This window comes from Carassius auratus, chromosome 28 (genome assembly GCF_003368295.1).
Source record: "Carassius auratus strain Wakin chromosome 28, ASM336829v1, whole genome shotgun sequence".
Lineage (NCBI taxonomy): Eukaryota > Metazoa > Chordata > Actinopteri > Cypriniformes > Cyprinidae > Carassius > Carassius auratus.
Window position 1 is genome coordinate 19,584,497 of NC_039270.1, and position 23,713 is coordinate 19,608,209.

The following is a 23,713-nucleotide window of genomic DNA, read 5'->3' on the forward strand; positions in this document are numbered from 1 at the left end:
TTTGGTTTAAAAGTTCACTATAAAAGCGTCACCAACAACTTACACAACCATGAGTTAGTATCACTTCTCTTTTCAGGACATAAAGCTTCAGTTATCCTATAATGTTGTTGCATCATAGTTTTGCATAATGTTTAAAAAATATCCCATTTTTTATATACAAAATATTAATATATTACATAGTGGAAAATTAAAGTTCTGGTGGAAATAGTTCCAACCAATATTTTAAGTTACCCAGTAACCACCATTTTGTAAAAAAAAAAAAATCATCTTGTTTATTTGTTCAGATCAAAGTTAGTTAGTTAGATCATTTTATATACTTTATACATACTACAAAGTTTATGTTTGTGTGTGTGTGTATATATATATATATATATACTACATATATATATATATATATATATATATATATATATATATATATATATATATATATATATATATATATATATACATATATATATATATATATATATATATACTACATATTTATATTTTATGTACATTTTATATACTCACATAACATTAATTACCTGCCTTGTGATTCAAAAAACGAGTGCTCACGAGTCCTTATATTTCTATAAAATTTCTTGTCCCAAATAGAGGGCCATTTTACCCCAGTTCTCTGCTTCATAAAATAATCAGTATTTTATGTGTTCTTTATTTTTTAAATCTCTGTATTTAAAAATGTCCAGCAGTGGAACATTCAAGTGTTGGTGATACAAACAGCACAAGCACGAAGAAGATCAACAAAAAGACTTTTAATAGGATAAATCCAGGAGTACAGTTAAGTAAACCAATTTAACATTGGCAAGAACGGACGAACGAACTGAGGGCTTATAAACTTGAACCAGGCAAAGGGAACTAATGGGATAATTGACAAGACACCAGGTAAACAGAATGACTAATTAAAAAGACGGGGGGAAACTATGTCACATGGGAAACACAGAGACCGAAAACTACAGACATGTATCAGGAACGATATTAGCAATAATTCCTGAAATAGATTATATCTTGGAATCCCAGAGCTCTGTTGTTAGGTGAGGACCCTGAAAAAAAAAACACATCCCAGCCGCATCTCAGACAGATGAGCTGTTTGAGCAAGGGGTGTATGACTGTCCTCAGATGTAGACATCTCTGTTTTTCTCTTCAGGCTGTGGCGTGCCATGAGGAATTGAGGCACGGATTTCTGCTCATTTCATCTCAAGTGTGTCATTTCCCCTCATGCTTCTAATTGCCATGTCCAGCTCCACACCCTCGTTTCTTTCAAGCCCACACTTTTCTCAGGGGTCTTAAGCAAGTAAGAATGAAATCTACCATACAAGGTGATTCTTCAGTAAAGGTCACTATAAATTAATTTTTCCACTATTTATTCATTGAGATATGCAATCTCTCAGACTGTGAGCTGCACAGTTTTATTCAAATGTATCATCCTTTTGGTATTCATTTTTATCACCACCATTCAAAAGAAACACCTACTCTTTAATACTATTTTCCTAAATGTTTAAATAAAAAAGTCAAAACTTTGAAACAACTCATAAAAAGTAAATACAGTACTATTTGTCATCCTTTGTCTAGATTAGAAGGGAAGTTTAACCAAAGATTTTCATTCTGCCAACATTTACTTTACTGTCATTGCCATTCCAAACTGATTTTCTTCTGTGGTGAAAATATATATATATTTGAGCTGGTTTGTATCCGTATTTGGGACAATGGGTTCCTTATTTTTGTGGCTACCAATAAAGGACATTAAGGTAGCATAAAAATAATCTAAGCAAAACCAATGAATTAGGCCACTTCTGAAGTGATACAACAGATTTGAATGGCGTAAAAATGTTAAATTAAAATAAATACTTACAAGTAAAAACAAACAAAATAATACACTTACTAAAAATATTAAATATTTTACGTTTACCTATGAATCAAGTGACAATAAACTGACATCAGACAACTTCAAACACGGAAATGTGTTCCCCTTTCACAAGGTGACCTGCTCTATGAACTTCCATTCACTCACCCGTTTACTACATGGATTCCACACTAACTGTTGCACTACACCCCAGACCCCAGACTACTTTCTTTTTTTTAAGTTTCCATTATCCATTGCACTAATTACACACAAATAGCTGTATACACTGATTTAACATAGCTGTAACCCATCACACTTAGATAACATTCAAACTGCCGAGTATTGTTCGGTACTTATCCCTCTCCAAGCAAAAGGATATTGTTTGCTCATCGAAGACCCACGCTTGCCCTAGAATTATTATTGTATCTGCCCTCGATATACCTGTTTGCCAGTATCTGACCCATGCCTGTTTAGACCAGTAGCTGGTAACATCACTTTGTAAAGAAACAGGACTACAGGAACACTTAATACAGATGTGCATGATTTCACCATTTTCACAAATTCATATTTTTGTAGTTTACACAGACACGACAAGTTTTATTTTTTGAAAACGTGCAATTTGTTAACGTTTTCAAAATATTTTTAGGGACTTAAAAAATGCTAATAAATAAATAAATACATAAAAAGTTTGTATAGTTTTTGTTGTTGTTTTCTTTATAAATAATTTTGTTATTGCCAATACCATGTTAAAATTGCAAGGGGTAATTTTTAGACCTAAATGCCAGCTGCTAATCTGAAGTAGGACCCCGAAGTATATGATTTGAAAATAAAATAAGAAATAAATTGTACAAAATAATTTCTATTTCACATGTTTAAGACAGAAAGGATTAAGAAATAGTGGAAACTCCTGATGGAGTTACAGAGAGCAAAGGGACTGAGACGAACAATGATGTAATTGTAGTATGTTGCTAATGACACATACAGTTAATCTGCTCATGCTATAAACATTACTCAGAATTCTCCTAATGGCTGAACAGTCCTTTCACTGGTTTTCTTTCCTGTGACTCATTCATTTGGGATACTTTCCCTAGCATACATACCTCACATTGTATCTACACTATTTATATGAGCAGCCGGCATGACTTGAACTCTGACTTGATGTCACCAGTAAGGAAACCAGATGTGGGCAGCTTCAGTGGAAAGATAAGTGGTCAGCTTGAACCGTTTATGCTTGACTCCCCCACACGCCACAGTCTATAGGCATTTAACCCAAAAACCTTTGTGTATGGGTGTCTTTAGAAGTCTGCATTGGCCTCATACAGTGGTTTACGTAGGTTTGTGGTGTTTATTCCAACATGACGTTGAGATTATTGTTAGATATATTTTATAAAACCAAGTGCACTATCATTATTACTATGACACATGCTTAGGATTGAGGATCTGCACAAACCCCTAACCATATATTAACTTTGGTGTAACTCATCCCACGTTTATTTTACACACATGAATAAAACACTGAACCAAAAACAAAGAAACTTAAACTTAAATAATAATAATAAAATAAACTTTGTTACAGCAATTTATTTGTATTATATTATTGGTTTGTTACAAACCTTCAGTTTTTCATTGAATTTTAATCAAAAATATGTATTTTTCTAAAGAAAATAAAACAAATTCAAGTAAAATGGTTATATATGATGAAAACCATACCACACTTAATCAATATATTTTCTTTAGACATAATCCAAGATGTTAATTTATTTTTGTGTCTTTTTACAATGTAATTTCACCATTAACAAAAGCTAAATGATCTATTATTAATAATGAATGTGCTTAAAAAAAAGTAAAAAGATTGTTATAAAGGCAATATAAAATGCTTTTGGGGATAGTTTCTAGTCTCAACTAGGGTTCACCAACATGTCCTCAAACCATTACGCCAGTATAGGTCATTTGTCCAAATGAAATACAACCCATCAGATCATATACTACACTTGCTTCCCCTGTCGACAACATGACATTTTCATATAGCTCAGTTGGTAGTGCACCGTGCTTTATGACAATATGTAATCGTGTTATCATGGGCTTGATCCTAGAGAAAGCACAGGTACTGTATAGACACTGTAAATCACGATTTAGCTTGATTTCTGTAAGGGTAAGTGTAGAGGGTTAGTTGTGTTCATTCGTATGAATAAGCCATCTAATAAAATATGTACAAATAGCCGTGAGATTGGGTTGGACCATGTAAAAAGTCCACAAATTTAATTTAAATAAACATTTTAATTTGGCAATGACAGTCATACGTCATATCCTAATGACAGTCGCAAAATTACACTCAAAATTTTAACTTTAAAATGTAAATATAGGTTGTAATAAGGTCCTTGCAGAAACTACCAACATTTTTTTTTTTTTGGACAGTCTGAGTTTCACCATAAACAAAAGCTAAATTAGGTATAATATAAAAGTAGAATTTTAACTTTAAACTTTAAGTATATAAGAGTGCTTCTCAATCGGCATTCTCTAGCTCCCTAACTTGTGAATCAGTATATCATGAATGTGACTGCTGATGCTAGTCAACAACAAGCAGGATATATATATATATATATATATATATATATATATATATATATATATATATATATATATATATATATATATATATATATATATATATATATATATATATAAAAATACGGGTTGGGTATCGGTTGGGTTTTATCCGATAGCCGGGGCCACTTCGATACTTTTAAAACGGTACCGGTTCCTAAACGGTGCCTGAATCTATACTTCTATAAAAATAAATAAATAAATAATAAAAAAGAATAAAAATGAAAACATTAAAGAACATAAAAAATATTTCAAATAAATCCATAGCATTCACACGCTCCTTGGATACTCTCATTTCACAAGTTTCCCTTTCTCTAAGGCTAATAAATGTATTTCATGATTTGGGTCATTGATACAAAACCAAACATAATGTTTTACTGTATCTCTGTCAATCACTCTGACATTTAGTTAACATGATTGCTGTCTTTCTTTAATAAGGTCTGTGAATGACTGTATGGTCACTCTTCTATAAAGTAGCAACAATTTTGTTTTTGAAGTACAGTACTGTGCACAAGTCTTAGGCACATTATATTTTCACCCCCAAAAAGGGGTTTAAGCCAGTTATTTATATATTTTGCTGTAGTATGTCAGTTTATATTTCCAAACATTCATTTTGGCATTAATTTTAATACAAATCTAGTGAGATTGTTGAATGCCTAAGACTAAGACTTTTGCACAGTAGTGTATGTATAAAGTACGTATAATTAAATTAAGTAAATTTAAATAAGTGTAATTAAAGTATGCATTCATATGTGTTAAGGGCTAGAATTTTGCTGTAGCAAACAGCTGTGGTGTGATGAGCGGTGAACAGAGCGAAAACTTTACAGTAGATGAGAAACCGATTGCTCCCTTTTGACCTTTTGTAAACTGTATTTATGACAAAGAACTGCACAGATACAGATATTCTAACAATCTATCGATAGACACACACTTTGTGTCCTCTGTTTCTGTTTGAGTCTGCTCGTGCATGCTTCTTGTGCACATTTCGAAGAACCAGGACAAATATTTAAATTGATCGGGCATTTAGGAGGAACTGAAATGAGGCACCAAAATCTGCGTTCTAATTCGTTTTGGTGCATACCATTCCATAGGTACCGGTGCCATATTGGTACCGGGTTTCGGTACCCAACCCTATTTTTAACACATTCTACTGTTACATATAGATAAAACATTTCAGATGAATATTACTTATAAAGCTAACTATAAATTCCACGAAAAGGGCAAATTGCTTTTCAGCAGCAACAACTGCTTGTGTACAGCAAAAGCCACTTTAATGCAAACCTGAAAGCAAAAAAAGCATTTAGCTGCGGTACACATGGAAGGAAACCAGAGGCTAAGCTTTATGGATAGCAACACTTTATTCACTATACTGAATAAAATCCAAAGTTATTTCATTAAACTCTAGATGGCACAGCTGATTGGTTCTTTTCAATCAACAGCCAAAAAACTTGCTGCTCAGCATTCAAATACTTGGCTAGTGCTTGCTGTAGCATGTGCAGCGCGTTTCAGAAACCCTCCTCCTTACCTAGCTCCACCTGTATAGATCTGCTACAGAGTAATTTCAGGCATGTTATACATGTGTTATAAATGCAGTAGAAGAATGAGCAGAAGCAAGTTTCTGCAAATATATTCTGCAAAGACCAAACACATTCACATTTTAATGTACATTACCATGCCAATCCATCTAAAAGTAGTCATGACAGAACTGTTTTTTTTTTAAGCAAACAGCTTATCAATAAGTGAATAACATGTTTTCAAAAACATGTCATCTTAAACATGTTTTCCATTAACCTTTCCTTTTAGATTTATATATTTTAAGAGTGTACAAACCTCTAAAATGTTTTTTGGAGAGAAGTCTTGGATAATTTTGCAATAGGTGAGATTCAGTTTACACAATTTTCGTTTGTTTCTATGATATATGAAAACAGGGATTGTTTGGGATTGTACAGGGATTTACGGCTATCCACTTTCATAACCATATATGACAATTAATTTCACTTGCTTAAATGTAAGGGGCTCCAAATTTTTGTGATTCTTGTGTTTTATTCCTCAAGGCAGAGTGCTGAGGTAGAGCCAGGCAGAGTGCCGAGGATTCCCGAACTGCCTGGTCTGTCATGAGTCCCGGAACAGAACCACTCTGCTGTCCCGTGTCTTTCCTGAGGGGCCTCCAGAGCACCCACCATTCCACATTTTATGTTTTGGGGTGCATGGATGCGCCTTCCAGGAGGGTGGAGTAATTTCAGGCCTGTGTTCCTTTGTCTTGTGTTTTGTTCCCCACCTGCTTCATGTCCTGGTTTTCCCCTCCTTCCTCTTATGCCCGTATTTGGTCCTTCCCGTCCCTGTCCTTATTATGATAATTTGTTCCAGGTGTTCCCCATTTAGTTACATTGACCCCAGGTGTGTCCCATTAACTTCCTTCTTCTTGTCAGGCACGGCATTCTCAAGCCCACCAGCTGCTCCAAATCTAGCCCTTTTCTCAGTCAAGAAAACATCACAGTCAAGAATCGTTATCCTTTGACGTTGATGTCATTGGCCTTCGAGCTCTTGCAGGGGGCGACCATCTTTACTAAGTTGGACCTTCACAATGCTTATCACCTAGTCCGGATTAGGGAGGGGGACGAATGGAAGACACTCGTCAATGATGTGCTTAGAGACATGGTCGACCGGTTTGTATTTGTTTATGTCGATGACATCCTGATCTACTCCCAGAATGAGCGCAACCATGTCCAACACGTCAGGCGAGTAGTCCAGCGGCTGCTTGAGAATCGTTTATTTGACAAGGTGGAGAAGTGCGATTTTCACGCACGGTCGGTTCCGTTCCTGGGATTTATTATTTTATGAATTCCCGACAGGCTCACTGTGCACTATTCTTCAGTTGGTTCAATTTTAACATCTCCTACCATCCGGGGTCCAAGAATGGTAAGCCTGATGCACTTTCGCTGATCTTTGAGGCTGAACCAAGATCCATCCTTCCGGTGACCATTCTGCCCCCCGATCGGGTAGTAGCAATGGTCACCTGGGGGGTGGAGTCCGCTCAGCTCCGCGCAACGTAAAAGTTCCCGCGGGTTGCCCGGAGAGCCTGTTGTCCATGCCAGAATCGGTCCGAACTAACATCCTACAGTGGGGTCACTCGTCCATACTAGCTTGCCACCCAGGAGAGACTCGTACCTGTAGTTTAATCAAGCAACACTTCTGGTGGCCTTCCATGGCACGGGATGCTTGTCAGTTCATGTCGGCATGTCTTGTTTGTGCTGCGAGGAAGGGCTCCAATCGACCCCCAGCAGGGTTACTCCAGTCACTGCCTGTCCATTCGAGACCCTGGTCACACATAGCTATGGACTTTCTCCGTCTAGTGGCAACACCTAAGTCCTTACTGTGGTGGACAGGTTCTCGAAGGCCTCACATTTTATTTCCCTCCCCAAATTGCCCTCAGCGAGGGAGACAGCGACTATTGTCCTGGATCACGTTTTCCGTATATTCATGGCCTCCCGGAGAACATGGTTTCTGACAGGGGTCCCCAATTTGTGTCTAAGTTTTGGGCAGAGTTCTATCGACAGCTGGGGGAGACTGCGAGTCTTTCCTCCGGGTATCACCCGCAGACAAACGGTCAGGATGAACGTGTTAACCAGGATCTGGAGAGAGTCTTAAGTTGTGTGGCGTCCGCAGAACCATCATCTTGGAGTTCCAGATTAACTATGGTGAAGTATGCTCATAACTCCCTCCTGGTCTCATCTACGGGTTTGTCTCCCTTCCAGTGCTGTTTAGGCAACAAGCCACCCTTATTCCCCTTCCAAGAATCTGACGCCGTTGTTCTATCCGCGCGTTTGTTTATTCGGAGATGCCTTTATGTAGAGGGTCGCCAGAGAAGCCCTCACTCGGACTGGTGACAGGAACAAGGCGTCAGCGGATTGTCACCGTGCTAAGCCACCACTTTAGGTGTGCGGTCAGAAGGTCTGATTGTCCTCCGAGGACATTCCTCTCAGAATCCCCTCACGTAAACTGGGACCCAAATTTATTGGACCTTTTGCCATCTCTAAGGTGCTCAGTCTGGTGTCGGTTCGACTCAATTTAACCCCCCAGTTTAAGAATATCCACCCTGTGTTTCATGTCTCCAAGACCTCTGTCCCTCTGCCTCCTAGACTCATCGAGGGGTCTCTGGCTTACACGGTATGGCGGCTCCTTGAAGTGAGACGGAGGAGTAGAGGTTATCGATCCCTGGTAGACCGGGAGGGCTGTGGTCCATAGGAAAGAAGCTGGATTCCGGCTCGTGACATTCTGGATTGCATTCTCATTTACCAATTCCATCCGTATCATTGTGAGTCCCCTGGGGATGCCAGGAGAGGGGGGGGGGGATACTGTCATGGTTCAGAGTGCTTCATCGGCTTCCCTGTTGTCTGTGTCCTGTCATCGTCTGCATCTTGTGACCTGGGCAATCAGCACTGATACATTGGCGATGATGTGTGCACAAGCTGATTGCCCTCACCTGTTGCTTGTTCCCATTTTCCCGTATATACCCTGCTGTGTCTGTCTCTTGTTGTCAGTAGATTTCGTGTTGACTTTGTGACTGTACTGCATGTCTGTTTCCTTACCTGTTTTCCACTGTGTTGATCAGGATGTCTAGACAAGGAGTCTTTCGTTGGCCACTTGCCCGAGATCCTCTGTCTCATTTTCCACATCCCGTTGGGCATTGCACCAGTGGTGGTCTCCACAGCATGTGTCCGCAGGTGACTGTATGGTAAATTCTGTAAATTCTTGTAAATTCTACTCCTTGTTACAAGTATGGAAGAATCATTACTTCTACCACAAAATACTGCCTTTTAAGTTATCTTCCTGATGTATCCAAATTCCTTAGCATATCCAAAACCTCAGAACAACTTGATGATGTAACAGAAACTATGGACTATCTCTTTTCTAGCATTTTAAAAAATTGCTCCTTTATGCTTAAGGAAGGTTAAGGAAACCAGTATAATGATCATACTCGCACCCTATAGAGAGCAGCTCGAAAAATGGAGCTTAATTGAAGGAAAACAAAACTAGAGGTATTTCGTATTGCTTGGTGGGAAAGTAACCTATTCTACAGAAAATCATTAAAAACTGCTAGATCCGATTACTTTTCTTCTTTTTTAGAAGAAAACAAACATAATCCCAGGTATTTATTCAACACAGTGGCTAAATTAATTAAAAATAAAGCCTCAACAAGTGTTGACATTTCCCAACATCACAGCAGTAATGACTTTTTGAACTACTTTACTTCTAAAATCGATACTATTAGAGATAAAATTTTAACCATTCAGCCATCAGCTACTGTATCGCATCAGACAGTGCACTATAGACCCCCTGAGGAACAGTTCCAGTCATTCTCTACTATAGTGGAGGAAGAATTATATAAAACTTGTTAAATCATCTAAACCAACAACATGTATGTTACACCCTATACCATATAAGCTCCTAAAAGAGGTGCTTCCAAGAGACATAAATCCTCTTCTGACTATTATTAATTCCTCATTTTCATTAGGATATGTCCCCAAAAACTTCAAACTGGCTGTTATTAAGCCTATCAACAAAAAACCACAACTTGACCCCAAAGAACTAGTTAATTATAGACCAATCTCAAATCTCCCTTTTCTGTCCAAGATACTAGAAAAGGTGGTATCCTCACAATTATATTCCTTCTTAGAAAAAAATGGTATATGTGAGGATTTCCAGTCAGGATTTAGACCGTATCATAGTACTGAGACTGCTCTCCTTAGAGTTACAAATGACCTGCTCTTATGATCTGATTGTGGTTGTATCTCTCTATTAGTTTTATTGGATCTTAGTGCTGGGTTTGACACAATTGACCACAACATTCTTTCGCATAGACTTAAACACTTTGTTTGCATTAATGGAAGTGCATTAGCATGGGTAAATCTTACTTATATGACCGCCATCAGTTCGTAGCAGTGAATGAAGATGTATCATATCGATCACAAGTGCAGTATGGAGTACCTCAAGGCTCAGTACTAGGGCCGCTACTCTTCACGCTTTATATGTTACCCTTGGGAGATATCAGGAAACATGGTGTTAGCTTTCACTGTTAATCTGATGATACTCAGCTCTGTATTTCTCCGGGGCCCGGTGAAACAAACCAATTTAAAAAACTAATGGAATGCATAGTCGATATAAAAAAACTGGATGATGAGTAATTTCTTACTGCTAAATTTAGAAAAAACCGAGGTGTTAATTATAGGACCTAAAAATTCTGCATTTAATAACCTAGAACACTGTCTAAGACTTGATGGCTGCTCTGTCAATTCTTCGTCATCAGTTAGGAACCTAGGTGTGCTATTTTATCGCAATCTTTCCTTAGAAAGCCATGTTTCTAGCTTTTGTAAAACTGCATTTTTCCATCTCAAAAATATATCTGTGCGTTCAGATCAAGGTTGCCAGGTTTTCACAACAAATCCTGCCCAGTTGCTTCTTAAAAGTAGTCCAAAACTAGCCCAATCGCATTTCCGGGAGGTTCCCCGATAAAAATAGCTTCCCGGGGTTAAAATATAAATTTTTGGGAAGGGTTTCCATGTTAAAATTAGCATTTTAGGGGCTAAATATCACGTTATTGATATTGGGATTGCTTCAAACCGCGGACATGAAAAACAACCGCAGACTTGGCAACACTGGTTCAGGTGGAGCGGCAGTTACTACACAGAGCCGTAGTCTACCGACAACTAACACAAAATCGCTTTCAAAATAGACAAAGAATCGCCTGCGATTTTAACATCGATTTTGTGTAGATTGTCAGTGAATTACGGCTCTGTGTAGTAAATGCCAACCAGTGTTGCCAAGTCTGTGGTGGTTGTTTTTCATGTCCGTGGGTCACAGCAACCCCAATACAAATAATGTGATATTTAGCCCCTAAAATGCGAATTTTACCAAGGCAACCCTGCTAAAAACTTATATTTTAACCCCGGGAAGCAATGTTTTATCGGGGAACCTTCTGGAAGTGGGATTGGGCTAATTTTGAGAAGCAACTGGGCAGGATTTGTTATGAAAATCTGGCAACCCTGATCTGAACACACGTGCTGGAGATATACTTCTGATTACAGGAGCGTCTTTACTGATGAGATGTACATGAAAATCGCATTCGATTTTTTGCACAACCCTAATCAGAGGGTCACTGCTGTCACCTGGATCCAGTATGTATCCAGATCAGATGGTGGATCGGCACCTAAAGAGGACCTCTACAGCCCTGAAAGTCAGCAGAGACCAGGACAACTAGAGCCCCAGATACAGATCCCCTGTAAAGACCTTGTCTCAGATGACCATCAGGACAAGACCATAGGAACAGATGATTCTTCTGCACTATCTGACTTTGCTGCAGCCTGGAATTGAACTACTGGTTTCGTCTGGTCAGAGGAGAACTGGCCCCCCAACTGAGCCTGGTTTCTCCCAAGGTTTTTTTTTTCTCCATTCTGTCACCGATGGAGTTTCGGTTCCTTGCCGCTGTCGCCTCTGGCTTGCTTAATAATGCAAATAAATGCACAGACACTATTTAAACTGAACAGAGATGACATCACTGAATTCAATGATGAACTGCCTTTAATTGTAATTTTGCATTATTGACACATTGTTTGGCTAATGAATGTTGTTCATTGCTTTGACGCAATATATTTTGTTTAAAGCGCTATATAAATAAAAGTGACTTGACTGGACGGACGGCTCTGGAGTTGTTACACTTGGTTTTATTGTTCGGTTGTTTTATCAGAAAGGTCTCCAGTTCCCATGTCCAGCCAAAGGATGGCTCCAGTTCCCACTTCCACCCCAAGGAGGTCTCCAGTCCCCAAGTCAAGCCCAGGGAAGGCCACAGTTCTCTATTTAAGCCATTGGTGGGCCTCTGAAACCAACATTCTCCACAAGGATCTTTTTGGGGAGGTGTGGTAGTAGGGGTCTATCCGTTGAAGCCAGGCAGAGTGCCCCGAGGATTCCTGAACTGTCAGCTCCACAATGGCCCCTGAGTTCCCTGCTCCTCTATGGCTTCCCAGTCTGCCTGCTCCGCCATGACACCCTGAACTGGCTTGTCTGTCATGAGTCCCGGAATGGGTAACACTCTGCTGTCCCGTGTCTGTCCTGAGGTGCCGCCAGAGCACCCACCACTCCAAATTGGATGTTGTGGGGCGCATGGATGTGCCTTCTAGGAGGGGGGAGTAATGTCAGGCCTGTGTTCCTGTGTCTTGTGATTTGTTCCTCATGTGCTCCATGTCCTGGTTTTATCCCATGTTCCTCCTTATTTGGTTCTTCCCGTTCCTGTCCTTATTATGATCATTTGTTCCAGGTGATCCCCATTCAGTTCTATTGATCACAGGTGTGTCCCATTAGTTTCCTTCTCTCTTTGACCCTCTGTTGCCTAGTGTCTGGTATGCTGTCTTGAATGATGATCTCATGTCCTATGTGCATTCTCCAAGATTCTCCTGCTTTCCTCCTTGTTCCTCACTCTTCACCGTAGACACAGCATAACAAATATTTATTGTTAGCCTATTTTAAAATATGCATTATATTGTACTTAAAAAAATAGTAAAAAGTAGAGAAATTAGCAAAGAACAAAATTTTTGCACTTTAATTGATGCAATTCACTTTTTTCAGTTTGTCTCAAATCTTATGGATAATTTAAGATGATAGCACAGGTTAAAAAAAAATATAATATACTTACATTTATGCCACACTTATATCAAGAAACAAAATGTAATAGCGAGTTGGTGGGCAGCCACCTAGTAATTTACTGGCCACTGCATAAAAACATGCTGGAAATAGACAATGACATCATAGCAATGTGAAGGTAAATTTTCTATTTTTTATATACAAAAAAAATAAATAATAATAATTAAAAATGTAATTTACATAAAGTGTATGGGTGTGAATCTTGTATTCCAGCCAAAATATCTACTTAGACAATGAGCAATGACCATTTTGTCACACTAGAGTGTAAATGAGCAGTCACCAAAATCATAAAAACATTATGTTCCCTGGAACCCTTTTCAAACTTTTGTTATTATATACAAGTCATTGAAGTGTTTAAAACAATGACTTCCCAAACTAATAAATGACGGGTGAACCACAATAACACATTATGAGGGCAAGAGATTTTTTTTTCTCCCACATTTTGTTTTAATACGCAGATTATGGGAAATTGACACATAATTACTATTTGAAGAATCCCCTTTATTCCAGCTTTTGCTAACAATGACCTAGAGCTCATTTTAGGACTAAGAGGGTCTCCCTCTCTAAATGATGGGAGGGCCAGACATAGCTTTAGGTGGTTAAACATGTAGTATTGTCTGATTTCGTAATATGTCTGAAATCACCTAATTTATATTCGTTTTGATTGCTAAGGCACGCTCCATTTAAGAAAGTCATCAGGAGAGAAAGAGAGAAAGGAAGGTGTGGGTGGAGGATTGGGTGAAAGGAAGATGCAGAATGTTTCCCTGGATCTTTGGACTTTCTTTATTATGTTCCAGCTGTTTTTAGTTCTTTATTTATCTTTACATATAACTAACAATGACATAATGCAGTCCTTTATTCTCAAAATTATTCTTTTGTTCCATGTCCAAATGAGTGCGTTATTTCTCTCACTGAATAAATTAAACTTATACAAATTATCCTTACACAGTGTGAAGGACATTTTCCTTCCCCAACATTCAAACTTAACATTTCAAACACAGAGATATGGGAAATATCGTTCCGTTAATTTAAGTGGCACCAAATCACATCTTAAAGATATTCAATTAATAGAAAAATAATCTGCGAGACCTGACAAAAAACGGAGCACAATCCTACCCACGTCACAAGTCAAAGACATGTCACAATATATGCGACAGCTAGCAACTGTAACATAGGTTGACCCTAACACGGGAAGTCTGGGAACGTCTGATGGGTGGACACACAATCCGAAATTCTTTTGCGCCACGATCTGAACTTGTGTGACCTCACGCGCCTACGTCAATCATGCACGCGTGTGTCAAACGAAAGGGGAATAAATCCCGTTTTGTGAATAAAGCATAAAATGTAAGAACGATAAATAAATGATCACACACACGCACACACACAAGAAAACGCGTAGATTTATAGACTAGCGACAAGTTTCATTTGCATGTCTTATTCAACTGGCAATTGCATTTATTAAATTGTTGCATTAATTAGAGCGTTCCATGTGCAATTCTATAACATTATATAAAAATATTTATTTATAAAATAGTCAACTTTGCCCCATCTTAGATTATAGAATGGATGTATGGATTTAAAGATACAGTTTACAACTTTGAAGGCATTTTTTAAAATCACATAACTGGGCTAAGACTCATCATCCCACTTTATAAATGTTGCAGGCAAATACAATTTCATAAAAAGGCCTGTTTAAAAATCATAGCAAAATCCAGTAAAAAAAAAAAAAAAAAATTAAATGTTTGGTCTAAATTCCATGAAATATAATGTAGGATAAAAGTAAAATAATACTCTTTATTCATAAGAAGGGGCAAGGCACTGGCTCAGTTTACCCCATGACTTTTGGCCCGAATTACCCCACTTCTACCATTCTAACAATCGTGTGTCATCCAGAATAAAGCTGCTAAAAGTATTATACAAAGACAAACACGTGTGATAATTTTTCCAGATTGTCTGTCATCGTCTGTAAAGATTACTCTTTGTACTCAAACGTGGGCCTCTTTTCATCATGGAGTGAATAAAATGGATGACCCCTTCATTTGTAGTCATATATCACTAATTTTGTTCAAGTTTAGAAACAAGGTGTGGCTCAGCTTCTTATGTATTTGATATTTAATATTTTGTATTATTTAGAATGTGATAAGTAATAATGCTAGTCTTTAGTAACTGGTTTAATCCAGGGAAGTCAGTGGTCATTGTAAGGTCAATGGGGCACCAGACGTCAGAGGCTCACCATTACCCAATTCCTTTGCTGCAATACTGTCATTAATTCACAATAGCACCCTTGTTTTCACTCTGCTAACGTAAAGACGATGAGAAAATGAGTAAACGATCTAATCAACGAGGGCATGATGACTAAGTCGGGACAAAAAGTCATATGGGCGGAGCTCAGATGCGAATAAAAAGCAGAGCGCACGCTGTCCTGACACTACAGCCTTCTCATCAGGTTAGCACTTTCTCTCCTGACAGGTTTTCGTCTCACCCTTTTGTGAAGTCCGCGTTTCAAAGGCAGCCGGTCTTGATTTTTGGAAATCCAGTACGCGTTTGCTTCTAGTCTGTTCCTCGCTCCGCTGAAGATGAGCCGCTCGCGCTGTGTTGCTCTGCTGCTGTTGGTGCTCTGCGGAGCCGCTGAGTTCGCCGAAGCCTGCAGCTGCTCTCCAGAACATCCTCAGCAGGCGTATTGCAATGCGGATGTCGGTAAGATTCCATGCTTTTAACCGTTTCATATCCATGTCTATAGTATATCAATGCAATCTCATGTGCGTAGTTCTGCATGTCTAACTATGTTATACAGATTCTTTTATTCTAAAAAATACTATACACTTTTATGTTCGTTTCATTTGGACTGAATCAATACTATTGCGTTTCAAATGCCAAAGGGAACCAGCATTTTTTGCATTTATGTAAGATTTCATTCATAGGAGTGGACAGAACCTCGGATGTAGAGACCTCTAGGTTCAGAATGGTAAAAATGTATATGAGCTGTGCTGTTATGAATATAACAGGGCTCTCAAAAGAACACAACATCTTGAAAACAGTGTAGCATTTTAGCTTTGATTTTTCTCGACTGAGTCCTTGGGACTCGATACATAGGCTATAGGCTGCTTACTATGGCAGAACACAGTACATTATCCATAACTACCCAAAACTAACCCATATGCACATGTTGTTAATCAATGGCATGAACTCACAGTATAGTAAAAGTGTTGATATTACTAGATAGACAAAAAAAAAAAAAAAAACACTGAAAGGTGCTTTTTTATATCTAATTAGATTATTTTCTCGCTTTCTCTCGCTCTTATTTTTTGGAGCTTCTTAGGCAAAAACTAAAGGATAAGACTTTTCATAACACATAACTGATGAGTGCTACATTATATAATAAGCGAGTTCTAAACAAAAGACCCAAAACGATACAATGAACTAAGATGATTAAAAAAAAAGGTGGTTCTGACGGTAAGCTCTGATTTGATGAGTCACATCCGTAAGTCGTTAGAAAAAAAATTAACACACCTGTTCAATTCTGTGTAACAGTACACCAAGGTGTGACATTAAATAACCACAAAATTAATGCAAGAATGCATTATTCTCTTTATATTCTTCGCTCTAAAATGTCAATGGTATTAAGCAGTCTTATCAACTGATAGCTGTGCAAATGTGTAGCACTTTTCATACTTGGAAACATAATAATGTTGAAGCGATGGGAGGGAATCTTAGACCTGATTTTAGCTTTATTGCGTCCCTGTGTTTAAGCTGCCTCTGATGCTCTGACCTTCAGTGTCCCTTCAGTACCCTGCCATTACATGACCTGTGCGTTTTCCATTGTTTGTAGTTGTAGTCAAGAGACCTCTTTCAACCGACTGATTACAGCTTCAGAAATTGGGAAAGTATTGCCACATGCTAGCAACATATCGTGGTGCACCTTCGACGGTCATTACATGACTTGCAATGGTGAGACTTGGGCTATTGGAGGCAGTCACGGTCATGGTGTACCCCGAGACCGCACACCCACCTATGCATTTAGTGATTTGCTAAAAAACAACATCTGGTGCCCACCACAGGAATTGGTAATCCCATTCATGTATGCAGCACCATGATGCTGACTGTTTGAAACTCCTACATGACCTCGGCCCAATGGTTTTTAAATTCAGCCTACACTCTTAAAAATAAAGGTGCTTAAAAGATTTGTCACAGTGATGCCATAGAAGAACCATTTTTGGTCCCACAAAGTACCATTCAGTCAAAGGTTATTTAAAGAACCAGCTCTTTCTTACCTTTTTAGGATCTGAAGAACCTCCTTTCGCCACTTTGGTGAAACAGAAAGGTTCTTCAGATGTTAAAGGTTCTTTATGGAATCATTTAGACAAAAAAAAAAAAGGTTCTTCTATGCAACCTTCAGCTTAATTTAATTCAATGTGGATTCAATTTAGTTTCAATAACAGTTAAATTGTTAATAGTGTTCATCCATTATGAAACATGTTCAGTCCAGCAGTAAAGCAGCTCTACAAGGCAATGGTGTCATTATTCAGCTCAGTGTTGATTCAGTTCAGTTTAATAACAGTGTCGGGCATATAATGACACCACACACAATGACTCTCAGAAAAAAAGTTGCGAGTTGTTAAATGGGCCGTTTTAACTTTTCCTGCAATAGATGATTAGAGGTGACTTGTAGGTTCCCCCTTAACATGTGTACGGTGTCCCACGTGACCTGTGTAAATGAATAATGTGGAGGGCTCTCGTTTCACCTCACATACCTGGAGCTGAAAACAGCACCCACACTGTGTGTGTATCTTCGGTGTGGAACGAATGTGTGGAAAAGGGAGGCTGTGATTAAACCAGCATAAACCCTGTATGTGTGTGTAGTTACTGATGAGGGAGGCATGCCTCACTTGAGACTGGGATCCTGTGGGTGTACAGTATGTGGCATTCTGAGTGTGTGGCCAATAGAAAAGACACTCTGTGTTTGGGCCTAAATATGCACACGGTATGTAGGTTATGGGCTCTCTGAAATGCCAATATATAACTGGGAAGTGTTTTATAGGGATATTTTACCTTTCTTATTCCTATACACTACTGTAGAATTTAAAAGTTAGGGGTCAGCAAGATATTTGACTGTTTTCAAAAGAATCCTCTCATGCTTAATAAGTCTGCATTTATTTGCTCAAAAATACTGTAGAAACTAATACTTTAGAAACAAATATTGGTAAGTTACCATTGAAACTATCGGTTTTCTATTTGAATATATTTTAACTTATCCCTATATGAGGAATTTTCAGCCTCATTACTCGTTCAGCATCATATACATGTTTCTTATTACTATCAGTGTTGGAAACAGTTGTGCTGTTTCATATTTTTGGGTAGCCCATGATAATTATTTTAATAACACTTCATTTTAGAGGACAATTAACTAGTTGCTTATTAGCATGCATATTACTAGCATGTTGTCTGTTTGCTAGTACTTATAAAGATAATCAATCTCTAAATCCTACCCCAAAGCTAAAGTTAACTACTATCTTATTAACTATTAATAAGCAGCCAATTAGGCGTTTGTTTCAGGGGAAAACTCTTTAATAGTTAATATGTGTTCCCTATTCTAAAGTGCCACCATTCTTGTTTTTCCAGGATTCTTTGATTAACAAAAAGTTCAAAATAACAGAATTAGTTTGAAATAGATTTTTTTTTTTTTTTTTACATGTCTTTACTGTGATCAATTGAATGCATCCAGGTGAATAATAGTAAAAGTTATAATTAAAATCTTACTCAAAACACAAACTTTGGGCAAAGTTACTTTTAAAAATATTGCATTACTCCTAAAAATAAACTAATAGCATTAGTGACTTTTTATGGTGTTACATTAGTTTTGCATTACTTTTTCTTACCTGGATTGGGCCTGCTAACAAAAAATAAAAAGTAAATAAAAAAATAAAACTGTTATTTACACACACACACACACACACAAATGTGATGTTTAACTAAAGTCATGTAATCTTATTTGTATGGTTGAATTGGACCAACAAATGTCAGCAGTGAGATAAAAAATACATGCCAGCGACCTTTCTAATGCAAAGCAATTCCTTACTCCAGCACAGAACTCCATGGGAACCATCCAGCAATGCTCTAGCAACCGTCTTAGCAATCCGAAGTAAGCAGCGCTCATGGAAAAGTCTAGTCTTTCAATGTCTCTTTTGTTAAAAGCATGTGATCCTGAGTTTGCTTATTGATGGAGAGATGGATTTGGGCTGAGCATTTGGTATTTGTATGTCAGCAGCTCTAAGGGGAACAGGCAGGGTGAGGGTGGAGATTAAAGCGGCAGGGCGAGCGGGGGGCAAACTGCCTGCTAGAGTCAGACTGCTGACTGGCTTCCTGAATATCAGGCTGGGAGCACATTCCTCGCACTGCCCTCCGCTAATCAAATACTCATGTGTCTCTAACACTCAGCACCTGTATTAAACCATCTTACTCTTTAATTTAAGGTTCACCCATTTAGGTCAACAGTGGGTTAGAATGTACAAGAAACATTTCAAGTTAAATGGTTTATATTTGAATGGGGTTTTCTCTCTTTGTTTTTGTAGTGATCAGAGCCAAAGTAGTCGGACGAAAGGAGGTGGTCACCGGCAATGATGCCTATGGCTATCCAATCAAAATGATCCAATATGACATCAAACAGATAAAGGTTAGTGGAGTATATTTGTTTCATTGTTTAAAACCTACACTGATTTTATTTTCAGGAAGCTAAACACTAAACACTGAATTACTTTAATTATGACTTGTGTATAGTAACTGCGATTCACCAAGTTGCAACATACTGTAGCCTCATTAGAAAAACATTCAACCAAAACTCCAAAAACATACTTATAAGTGAATGCAGTTTCCGGTTCAAATGAACCCTAGTAGCAGTAAAACTCTAACAACTTTTATTCATTTTCAAAGAAATTTTAGGGACTATATTGTTTAATAAAGATTTATCTTTGCACAATTCCTTGCACAATACTATGTAATGGCTTCAAAAATAAATTTGTAAACTAATATATTTTGACATTTGCAACACCATCTTCTCATCTGTGGCTTTTCTGGCATAGTAAACTTGCTTGAAAGCTCACCTGGTACAGCATTGCACTTAGGAAAGCACTTAGGAATGGACCTCATTTAAAATTAAAATAAAAACCTTAAGAACTTGTAGAAACAAGCAAGTTAAAATAGCATGGTTGCTTCAGCAAAAGTGTTTGTTTTTGTTAACAACAGTTAGGTTCAGTTTAGGTGGTATGATATACAGTATGCAAACGTGATTAGCGCCACTCACCGGACATTTCATTTCCGAACTTCTGCAACACATACAACAACCATTGTAATGAAACTGCCAGATTCAAGCTAATCCATTTCGGATAAAATTAAATAGGCTGTTGTTAGCACTACTCGCTAGACATGTCACTTTGAAAGTGTCACAAAATGCGCAATAAGCAACCTAGTATCATTTTGCCAAAGGCACATTTTTCTAATAAGTCTATGATTGACTTTGTTGTTAATGACTTTAAAAGACTTAACAGCTACATAAATTATTCATATGTCCTATCTTTATATTTCAATTATTTTCTTTGCTAAATATTTGCAAACAAAGAAGGCATACCAATTATTATAATTTATTTTAATAATAGTGGCACAAATACTTTAATTGTCTTTACAAACCATAATATTTCAATAACAGTAATCCGACACATGAATGCAGCATGTTTACAATGATAAACCAAAAGAGAAAGCCAAGACTCTGTCTTTTAACTGCTTCGTGTCATCTTCTTTCACTAGATGTTTAAGGGCCCTGATGGAGACATTGATACCATCTTCACGGGACCCTCCTCATCTTTGTGTGGGGTCAATCTCGAGAGCAATGGCAAAAAGGAATACCTGATTACTGGTAAGAGGGACTACTATATTACTATGTTGTGAAAAAATAGTGTTCAAGAAACAGCATTAGCTTCTGTAAACTGTAGAAGCGATAGCTTTATACCAACACTGTTTCATTAATCTGCACAGGTAATATGGATTCAAATGGCACACTGCGGATAAATCTTTGCGACTACGTTGAATCTTGGGAGTCTCTGAGTATGACACAGAGGAAGAGTTTGGGTCAGCGTTACCAGATGGGCTGTGATTGCAGGGTATTGCTATCTATCTATCTCTCTATCTCTCTATCTCTCTATCTCTCTATCTATCTATCCATCCATCCATCCATCTTCAATCTTCACGTTCTCACGGTTCTTCTCCTCTTGTCTTTGTGCAGGTCGTCCAGTGTCCCATGATTCCCTGTTCCATTAATGACCCCAAAGAGTGTCTTTGGACTGACTGGGTGCTGGAGGGAACAGTTCAGGGGACCCAGGCTCAGCACTATAACTGCATTAAGAGGAATGACAGCAGCTGTGCCTGGTACCGTGGATCTGCCCCTCCATCAAAAGAGTTCATGGACATTGCGGACCCATAAGCAAGTCCTCAGCTCGATCACTCATTCAGAAAATCCCCCACAACACAGCTTACCTGAGCTTAAACTCACACCTTAACTCTGCAGATGCATTCTAGAGCTCATGAAACCTGTCAAGAACATGTTTGAATCACCCCAAATTCAAAAGAAAAAGATAAAATAGATGGTAATATTTTTGTATGAATGAATTAAAAGAAATAATGAATATTTTATATAAAGAAAATTAAGTTTGAAAGAATATAAAAACGCATGTCCTCCAGATTTTTTGTTTTTATTGTAGTATTATGAATAGATATTCTCATTATTGTATTACAGTATTTAGATTGTAGAGAATTACAAACAAACTAATAAGTAATACATCCGAGCACTTCCGATTGTTATGCTGGAAATATAATGTTGTATATTTTTCTTTTGATTTTAGGGTGAATTATGGTGAAGTAATTCTGTAGCATGAAAGGATGCATACATTTGTTTGCATGTTATTACATCAATTAAATCATACCTCTAGTGTATTTTTTATGACAGGCATAAAAGTTCTCTTAAGCACTTTGAGAACGTTGTGAATTGTTTGTGTAATATTTTTTGCCAATAAAGAGGAAATCAGTTACAACATTGTTTTTCACTTCCTCAAGCACAGCTTGAGTAAAGAGTTCTTGATATGTTGTCATTATTATTCTTACAATGCGAAGCAGAAAGACTGAAGTAATTGTGCCTTGAAGGGTTTATGGGACAGGTGATTAGAAGGCTATGCAGACAGGCTAGTTTATGTCTTAAGATTCTGTTGAAATTTTCATCATAAAGAAAAAAAATGCTCTTTTATAATTAAAGATACACTACCAATCAAAACTTTGGACACACTTGATTAAATCTGTGTTCCTCTGTTTAAATTAAATTACTTTTTAACTCTCTCACAAACACACACACACAAATAGAACATAGTTTTTGTCACTACATAATCCCCAAACTTTATTTTTGTGCTGTTTCATAGTTTTGACCAAACTATTATTTTAAAATGGAGAAAATTGTAATCCTACCAATATATAAAGTAGTCATAATAGTCAGAATCAGAACCACTTAAGTGTGTCTAGACCTTTGCTTGATAGTGTACATCAGAAAGTGAATTTAATCCATGTGTGTGTAAATCATAAGTAAGATGAAAATTCTATATTGTACTGTGCATGTAGCAACCTACATAGATCTGGCAATGATGTATGTATTTTGTAATATATACAGGATTTTCTAATTTAAATCAAACTTATCTGCTTTGAATGTGTCCAGAACATATATGCAATTGTTTTTTGTTTTTGTTTTGTTGAAATGGTTGAATTAGTGAATGCTCTAGACTCAGAAAAATGCATTGAGTGAGAGTTATGTTGTTTACCCATGATACTTTTTGTACATTTGTGTTCTTTCCCTTAGTCCTTCGATAATTTTTTTAAAGCAGTGTGAGATTTCCAGTGCTGGAACCATTGGGAAGACTTGTTGAGAGCTAGCCTTTGCATGCCTTTTAAAGTCAACTGATTATCATTGTTATAACTGTTATAGTACTCATGAATAAAGGAGCAGAAATGTCCACTGAAAGAATTATTATTTTTCATTGTCTGTTCAGTTACATATGCAGCTGTATTCATTTCCATGTGCCCCACCCCATATTATAACATATATATATATATATATATATATATGGTCTGGTATGGTTATGGTCTTACCTAATTCAAACAAAGACCCCTCAAATGATGACCCCCTCTTTAAAATATGCATTCAATACAGTGCAAGGCAAATCATTACATAAGAACTTTTGCCAAATTCTTTTTTATATACTGTAATAATAGAAGTGTATAAGGAACGTTTACACTTTTTTAACTTTTATGCTTTGTGTCTACACTGTGCACTTGACAGTTTTTCTATAAACTATTATAGCTATATTATAAACCCCTTGTTACTCTTCTATTTTTCAGAGCTCTCTAGCGACCCCTGCGGCGAATCTCTTCCAGCACATCAGGCAAGCCTTCGGTCCGCACGTATGGTCCGCGCACTCCGCCGGTGACCAGCGCAAGAATCGACAGGGTCCATGTTAAAAGTTAGACTTGCCTCCTCTGATT

General features: G+C 37.6%; 2 protein-coding genes across 2 annotated transcripts in view; both read left to right on the plus strand.

Annotated features, from left to right (window-relative positions):
* LOC113047539 (uncharacterized) overlaps positions 1–23,713 on the plus strand; it is a 402,993-nt gene that overhangs the window by 232,962 nt on the left and 146,318 nt on the right.
* Positions 15,558–23,184, plus strand: timp2b (TIMP metallopeptidase inhibitor 2b). The gene is made up of 5 exons (XM_026208953.1): positions 15,558–15,841; positions 19,714–19,814; positions 20,942–21,050; positions 21,170–21,294; positions 21,417–23,184. The coding sequence occupies exons 1-5, from the start codon at positions 15,721–15,723 to the stop codon at positions 21,612–21,614; spliced, it is 654 nt and encodes a 217-aa protein (XP_026064738.1). The 5' UTR covers positions 15,558–15,720; the 3' UTR covers positions 21,615–23,184.

Coding starts and splice junctions, on each gene's coding strand:
- timp2b (XM_026208953.1), top strand. CDS start 15,721: ATGAGCCGCTCGCGCTGTGTTGCTCTGCTGCTGTTGGTGCTCTGCGGA. Junction 21,051..21,169: donor AAAGGAATACCTGATTACTG/GTAAGAGGGACT, acceptor TAATCTGCACAG/GTAATATGGATTCAAATGGC. Junction 21,295..21,416: donor AGATGGGCTGTGATTGCAGG/GTATTGCTATCT, acceptor GTCTTTGTGCAG/GTCGTCCAGTGTCCCATGAT.